Here is an 8,550-nt window from a genome sequence, read left to right as displayed (position 1 = left end):
AAAAAAAAAACAAAAAAAAAAAAACCCTAAATTACTCCTCCCATCTTCTTCTTCTTCTTCTTCATCTCCCCATCCAGCCAAACCGCACACGATCGGTGCGATTTTGGTTACGATTTGACAGGAATTGCACCTGACTTAACCAGCATCGTAACAATATTTGTTTGTTAATATGTGACAAAAGTTTAAATATATAAACTATTAATAGAAATCAAATAATAAAATACAAGTATGAGCTAGTGCTTAGAATTTGGTAATATATAGTAAATGATAAGATTAAACCTTGATTAGATTCATTTGTTATTGGGTCTTATATGGGATCCATACAAAGCCCATTAGATAGGCCCAAAAGTAGCCCAACTTGTGTTAATTGTCTAGAGACACTTTGTTTATTTATTACAGATATCTAATTAAAATATTAAAAAGATTAATAATAAAGTCTTTATCATAAGATATAACAACTCCACAATCTCCTTTCTTTTAAAATATATTTCCCATTACACAATTAATAAATCAATTCATCCTCATCTAATCCTAATCTCAGGAAACCTTAATAACCTCATCCCACTCATTCAATGTCAAGAACTTCATAATTCACAACATTCATCATGAGTGATCAAAAGCAAGCTCAAGGTAAGCTTCCATATATATATATATATATATATATATATGACCTTTTTGTTTTTTTAATTTTTTATTTTACTTTATAATGAAATTAATTTGTTTATAATAATTAAGCTACCCTGATGCTCATGCAGATCCACCACCACCACCTTTAGCAAATTATCCGATGAAGGGCGATAAACTTCCTCCTCCTCCTCCTCCTCCTCATCCTCAACCTAAAACCAAAAATAGAGGCGATGGATTTTGGAGAGGATGGTAAATAATTAAAATTAATAATGAATTAAAGTGATTTATTAATTATATGAATAACTAAATCGTCTCTTAATTTTTTGGCAGCTGTGCTGGGTGGTGTTGCTACTGCTGCTTAGATGCCTGCTTTTGATTAAATGCAAGAAGACAACTACTCTGTGTTTTACTTAACATTATATAGATGTGTTATGTATAGCTTATTCTGTATTATCATGTGATGATATAAATAATTACTCCAAGCTTAAAAAACATTTTTCTGTTGATTATTTCTCTGATATTATTCCTTTAATAAAAGCAATAAATATTGTTGATTCACTACATACGGCTTCTGCAAATTACTATATACGTAGGCTTTTACATAAAATGCTTTCACCTATATTCATATAAAGGAATGAAGGTAACCTAATTGATAAATCATAAGCTTATTATTACCTGTTAATTTCTATAAGTTCTCACGACATATGGATGCTCTCCATCTATAATTTGCAAACACTCTTCTTTTTCACTCGACTGATGAAAGATGTTAAATAGGTCAAAGAAAGATTCATTTAGAAGCTTTCATGAAACATACCGATTAAAGATGGGAATCAATGATGGAATAAAAGGAAAAGGTAGATGACACTAATTTCCCTGGTTTCCCACTGTGTTTTATTATGCCTTTTCCACTTTGATTCACTAAAACGTTAAAAGAGTAAGATGTCCTTGTTATGCTAAAGATTCTATATAATTCAATTCCAGCAGCCTTTCACTAGTTATAGGAAAGATTTAATATGCGGGACCGTCCTTTAACTATTTAAGAATATTGGCAACAACACCCCAAATCCAATACCTACTGTAGAATTAATTCTTTTTGTCAACCCTCAACCCAGTTTAAACAATCTATTCCCCTTTTTCTGCTTATAAAGCCGGTTCCATATTTACAATTTGTTGATGAAGAAATTTGCACCAACCAAAGGTATGTGATTGATAGCGTTAGGATCACGTAGAATGTGTGTATGATCTCGATGGATCAGTAATAGAATTATATGATAATAAATATATAAGAACTAATATAAAACATAAAGAACAAATATATTTTTTTAAGTTGTTCGGTTGCTTGTAACGCAAGACCTATGTCCACTGTTTATTAAATGTGTTAAAATAGTAATTTGATTTACAAAAGAGTTTGTAATCGAATTTCTGCAACCTGTTCTCTCCCTCCCATTACACCTTGGTGGGTTTATATATAATGTCAGTTACACGAGTAAGTTGGAGATGAACTCAAATTCAATAAAACGGAGAGTAGAGTGATCTTTGGCTTTGATCATAGGATTCATATCGCGAGATATCTACGTGCCAAAAGGGATTTTATCTTTTTCAGATTTCCCGCACAACACAATTCAAGTTGGGTTAATCCAAACTGTTTTTATTGATATTTACTTAAAGTGAAAACGAGGTTTATTTATGTAATAAATCATGTAGCCTCATTTATTGATGGTTTCAATGCCTTTGAAAATGATATTACAGAAATTTTTTTCGATATTTAATAAAATCAGCTCATTTTTAGATTTCTTCATTAATACCCAATCAAAACAGAGTTTAATTAAGCAAAGAAAATTGGAATTTCAGGTTTATATATTCCTCATCTTAAATTTACACACAAAAGGAGTTGAACAACTCTACAAGCTTCAAGTCCTGAAACTAGAAATTTGAAAAGAATTAATTTACAACTTTGTAAATATGATTTATGTCTTCTAGTTCTGATCTTTTAGGATCAAATATGGATGGATCAAAATTGTTGAATACAGCTAGGAACTTGGAGCAGAAGGCTTTGCTATATATGAGGGGTGGTCATCTCCAGCCATGATCACAACAATTTTCACATCCACAGAAGCCGGATTCTCTACAGTTTCCTTACAATTCTCTTCTTTTTCGCTCAGCGACTCCACGGAGGACTTGTTGTGACAGCAAGCAAGAAATATCAAAGCCACTGCAATGAGTCCAAACACAATTAGCAAGGCTCCAAATAGGTATGGCAATGGAGAGTTCCATTGAAATAGTCCGGCGTTTGCTGTGGAAATGCCTGCAGGCCTCATAATATCTCTCTTCTTCTTCTTCTTCTTAATTTCTTGAACTAGACGTGGAATTCAGCACTTAATTTATACATATATCAGAACCCCGATAGTGGATTGTACACGCAATAAGATATAAAGGTAACATTCTGCTCACATTATCAGAAACATGAGCTTAGTTTAATAGTGTGATTAGTGGGGTTGTTTATATATCATTTTCCAAAAGCATAGGAAGGTTAATTTCCTCACAAGTACAGTAGTGTAAAAAGAACGGGCACTGATTCCTGTCATTGCTTTATTAAATTTATCATTTTCTAATTAAGTTAAGGCTAATTAACGTAATCCATGAATATTGTGAATAGTACAAGTAGCAGAATAGGGATTATAATTTCGCTTAATGGATCTTTATCAAAATTAATATTCCTTTTAGCCGACTAATTATTCTCTTCCCACTAAAGTGTTTGGATTCCCTCCTGACTGGTTTCTGAGAATCCCTTTCTGTTGGAGGGATTCCAACTTCCCAGAGCCTTCAGGAATTTGCTCTTTTTCAGATATTTTTAAAAACCCTTTTTCACAAGAGTTTCAGGTGTAAAATCATAAAGATTTGGGCATCGGTTTCATAGAAATTTCCCAAAGGAATTTGGTTCACCGACTCTAGCATAATCAATAATGACTCAGCAGAGACGTGATAATTCATTGAATCAGATACTTAATATGAGGAATAGGAAAGAATCAGGATATGCATAGTCATTTTTTCAGAGTTTTTTGTATAATGTTTAGTCAATATAATTAATAAATAGTGTCCTGCTGTGATTTGGACTAAAAATTGCAAGATATGTACATTAATTGTTGGCAACAATCAAAAGAATAATCATCAAAGTCTCTAAGCTGTGACCATCATCATCAAGAGATGTCATACTTGTTCTGAATTTTGAGTCGAAGGCGCCGGTTTGGCTATGTAAGAAGGGTTCTGCTCTCCAGCCATGATGACAACAATTTCAGGCACATCATTATCTATCTGGAGGTTGAGTTGTTGAGGTTTTTCTCTGGGTTCACTTGGTGGGGTTGGTGCAACTGGTTTAGGCTGAGATAATAAAAGCTTCAACAAAAGAAGAGTGATAAAAACAAACAGAAGAATGAGGCCGCCAAAGACGCATTCGGTAGAGAAGTTCCATTTGAATCTTATACTGTCATCTGAGTGACTGCCTGTTGGCAACATATCTATGATTGGGCCAATATATATGAAGTTACAGCAAATGGGATATAAGATATGAACCTGTTTGAGAATTTTCTCTTCTATATTACTTATCATCCTCTACTTATAGGAGGATAAATTAGCGAACGAGACTTCTGCCAAAAAAAAAAAAAAAAAAAAACCAAATTCAACATAAAACAACAGTGACTCAGTAACCATTACATGCTGATTCATTCATCTTGATATATATTCTTTAATTAGTCTTATCTGATGTTTTATCATGTCAAAGCATCTTGTCCCTAAATTTGGTTTTAAGCAAATGCTTTACTATGAATTGTTATTCATATGTACAGACATAGAAAGCCGAAAACATGGCATATACTCTATGAATATTTTATGTATGATTTTTTTTTTTTTTTTTTTTTTTTTGATCATCTTACTTATATTCTAAGTTTTGGGATCTTGGATCTGGGATATCATGCAATCTTCCAAACACACAAGGACTACACAATTCCTTTAATAATAAGAAATTCATATGAAATTCAAGAAATTTTTGGTTGAAGGCCAAGCCCATGGGAAGACAGACTTCGCATATCCAAAGGAGGTGAACAATTAGATCATCATTTACCAATTACTATATAAAGTGTGTCCTTTGACTTTGATCCAATGGTGAAATTACTGAGCCGCTAAGGAAGCCCAAAAGATCATGGGTCATTAGAGTTTGGGCCTGAAAAGCAGCAGAGATAACGGTCAAATCTGCCGCCAAATTGCTTTTTCTGACTTGACTAAATTTCTGGGTGGGTTTTTCCCAAAAGGTCCATACATGAAAAGGTGAACAAATGTTTGTAACTTTCTTTTGTGTTTCACTTCCATTGCTATCTCCTCCCCTGAACTATCAACTGATCTAAAGGGTATTTTGAGTAGCTCTGGTTCGGTCAACTGGGAGTCCGAGTCAGACCCAGCTGCCCAAGACTTTCTGGTACTTCCCTTCTTTGCTCTCTTCTTCCTGCATTCGGCTCTTTCTTGACACCTAAGTTTTGAGGTACCATTACTGGCAACTTCTTTAATTGATTGTATTACTAAACAAGCTACTATTTCTTTATGTTTGTTTATTGCAATTCGCGGTGGTATTATGATTACTATTTGAGCTGCTATTTTTAATCTTTGTGTTCAATTGAATGTAATTCCGTGAGATATGGAATGTGTGTTTAAATTCTTTCATATGTAGAAACTCTTAGTACTTGAATTGGGCCTAGATTAAATTATAAAAGACAGTCTTAGTTGATGATAGCTGAAACTGTGAACTGTTTAACCTACAAAATGCATAATTCTGGAAAATGATTTGTGAGTATAAATCAGATTGAAGTGTTAACCTAATCCATAACACACATTTATATAATTAAAGATGCATATGTACTTGAGTTCGGCATGGATTTAAGGGAAATTCTATATTCCTGTAAACTATATGCCATGATTTCAATGATGGCTAGGTTATATTGTCAGAAGTTACACACCAAGCTACATGGAATTGTGGAATAAGAAATGCATGTCTGAACAACAATAGGTTGGCCGAGTGGTAAAAGTTGGGGCCAAGGAGTTTGTCCCCCCTGTGGTCTCAAGTTTGAATACAAGAACGGTTGTAATATTGTTGGCCACAGACCGTAAGACTTGCCCTGTTTCGGAAGCCTTGTCGGGTCGAAGGACTAGTCAAGATGCGCGTAAACTAGCTCGAACACATCTGGTGAAAAAAAAAAAAAAAAAATGCATGTCTGGCCGTCTAAGGAATAACATAAATGAGAAGGTTTTTTGTCACATCCTGGATTGGTAGTGAATAAGTCTAGGCTAGCTTACAAGTCCTGAGTCCCTCGATTATGTAGGCACACTTTAGGTGAAAGACATTTGCATGAAGCCTGACACTAAGATTTTACTCATTTTCAGTTTCTTTCTCTTAGTTAGCATCTATAGTCATCCAATATGAGTGTGTACTGTGAACTATATGTTTCATAATATTCTATACTTTTGAAGTTGATTACTCAATTTTATATTTGATTTCCTTTTGTTTGATAGGAATCAGCTGCTCTTGTTTTTTTTGCAGAATTTGGGAAAAAGACTGATTTTTGGGAAGGGGCACACCAAACTTGATTTTGGGACAAATATTAGGAGGAAGAAACTCAATAAATTTAAAGAGTCAGCATGGAAATGTGTTTATTTTTTGTCTGCAGAACTTTTGGTAATTTATGTTTCCTATGATGAGCCTTGGTTCACTGATACCAAGTACTTTTGGGTAGGTCCCAGAGATCAGGTTTGGCCTGACCAGAAAATTAAGTGAGCCCCATATGCAAATTATATATTTTTGTTAAGAGTAAAATTGATTTTGCTGATTCTTGATCTTTACATCCATTTGTTTTTTCTAAGATTCTTATGCATGTCATGTCTATCCAAGGTAGTTGACTGGCTCTTTTCTTGATGCTTAGATTGAAATTGAAGGGATTGTACATGTATGTTGCTGGATTCTACTCATACTCCATATTTGCTTTGCTCTTGTGGGAGACAAGGCGTTCAGACTTTGGGGTGTCGATGACTCATCATGTAGCAACTATCATTCTTGTTGTGTTGTCTTACGTATTTAGGTACTCCAAGAGGCTCCATCATGAAGATTTTCTTTCTTTCATTTATTTATCTTTTATCTTGTACTGCATTAATGACGAATTGAGCTAAATCTTGATTGGTACAACAAAAGTTTGATGGATAACTTTATGTAAAAGGCACTATGCAGAACTTCTCCTGAATGTTTAGTTTTGATGCATAATTTGTTTCTCTTATTTGAACCTTTATGTCGATTTCTTCCTATGCCAGGTTCACTCGTGTTGGTTCAGTTGCTTTAGCCCTCCATGATGCCACTGATGTTTTCCTGGAAGTTGGAAAGATGTCAAAATATGGTGGCTATGAACAGATTGCTAGCATATCTTTCATTCTTTTTGTTCTCTGTTGGACTATACTTCGCATAATTTGCTATCCATTCTTGGTACTTCGGAGTACAAGGTGAGTTCAGCCTTCAGCACAACAGAAACTCATTTAACTTTGTTGAATTTCTATTATCTGATCTTTGATTTTCAAGCACAGGGTAAGAAACAATGAATCACTAATTTAGCTTAATGTTTATAATGAAATGTACAACATTAACCAGTCAAGATGTTATTGTTTTACGCAATAGTTAATGTATCACAATTGCACTCATAATGTCCTGTCTTAATGTTACTCTGTCTTTTTATGACAGCTATGAAGTTCTTCTGACCTTGGACAAGGAGAAGCACATGGTGGATGGGTCCATTTTTTATTATCTGTTTAATACTCTTCTATTCTGCTTGCTTGTTGTCAACATTTATTGGTGGAAGTTAATGATTGGGATGGTTGTTGAGCAAATCCAGGCGAAAGGCCAGCTTGGTGATGATGTTCGTTCAGGTTAGGAGCATGATTTTTGTACATGAATCTTTAGATTCCAAATTTAAACTGGCATGAGCATATATATATTATGCAGGAAGTAGTTCTCGAAAGACATCATTGTTAATTTCTCTCTCCTTTGGTATTGTGATCCTGAATGGCTTTGTTTTGTTCAGATTCCGAAGGTGAGGATGAACATGATGACTGACCATCAAAAAGGAATAATGAAGTTTATGTATAGCCATACCAAGGTGCTTAGAAAATCACAAATTTAATCACTTTGATACAAATAATCTACTTTAAAATAATTTTTGTGTTTTACCTCCATTAATAAGATGAATAGCCTTTTGTTCCTTCATGCAGATGGAACTCAACAAAGGCATGCTCATCATCTCATTTCCACATGTAAGTTGTTGTAGTTTACATTACTTTCGACATTCCGAGTCACATATGAGACACACAAAGAGCTTTGGTTAACTCTCTGATAGACTTCAATCATGGCCCAAGATTTGGCTTATTTTTTACAGTTGTATTCTATACACCTGTTTTGTACGACTTTTCTGTTTCATGCAATATTGTTTTTTTTCTCGCCTTCCAGTCTTTCCGGGTGAATGTTTACTCTCAACATATCTGTAATTGTGACAACAATAGATTTTTTCTTGCCTTGTTTTTTTTCCTCTGAATGACTTAGTATATCAATGGAAGACATTAATATTTCTTGTCACTTGGCATCAGGGACACTATTGCAATATTCATAAATCTGTAAATAGTTTATTGCCTGGTTTTTTACCTTCATCTGGTTTACGAAATAATTAGGTAATATGTTTTGTTAAATGAACACAACATATATTGTAAGGAACTTGAATATTTACCAATTTGTAAATGTATCAACAAATTAATTGAGGCTTTTATTTGTGTCCCTAGACATGTAAATAGAAAAGATGTGAATTTTACAGCAGAGTGTGACAATTCAGTACAAGTAACCTGTGAAAT

At 33.9% G+C, this 8,550-nt stretch overlaps 1 protein-coding gene across 1 annotated transcript; it reads left to right on the top strand.

Annotated features, from left to right (window-relative positions):
• The first annotated feature begins 605 nt into the window (after positions 1-605).
• LOC116115268 (LAG1 longevity assurance homolog 3-like) lies at positions 606-8,281 on the top strand. The gene is made up of 8 exons (XM_031401421.1): positions 606-630; positions 756-876; positions 6,184-6,441; positions 6,591-6,746; positions 6,973-7,158; positions 7,394-7,578; positions 7,734-7,808; positions 7,921-8,281. The coding sequence occupies exons 1-7, from the start codon at positions 606-608 to the stop codon at positions 7,763-7,765; spliced, it is 963 nt and encodes a 320-aa protein (XP_031257281.1). The 3' UTR covers positions 7,766-7,808; positions 7,921-8,281.
• The last annotated feature ends 269 nt before the right edge of the window (positions 8,282-8,550 follow it).

Source organism: Pistacia vera, unplaced genomic scaffold (assembly GCF_008641045.1).
Source record: "Pistacia vera cultivar Batoury unplaced genomic scaffold, PisVer_v2 Contig735, whole genome shotgun sequence".
NCBI classification, from domain to species: Eukaryota; Viridiplantae; Streptophyta; class Magnoliopsida; order Sapindales; family Anacardiaceae; genus Pistacia; species Pistacia vera.
This window is presented reverse-complemented; position numbering and strand designations above follow the sequence as displayed.

Coding starts and splice junctions, on each gene's coding strand:
- LOC116115268 (XM_031401421.1), top strand. CDS start 606: ATGAGTGATCAAAAGCAAGCTCAAG. Junction 877..6,183: donor GATGGATTTTGGAGAGGATG/GTAAATAATTAA, acceptor TTTGTTTGATAG/GAATCAGCTGCTCTTGTTTT. Junction 6,747..6,972: donor GTGTTGTCTTACGTATTTAG/GTACTCCAAGAG, acceptor TTCCTATGCCAG/GTTCACTCGTGTTGGTTCAG.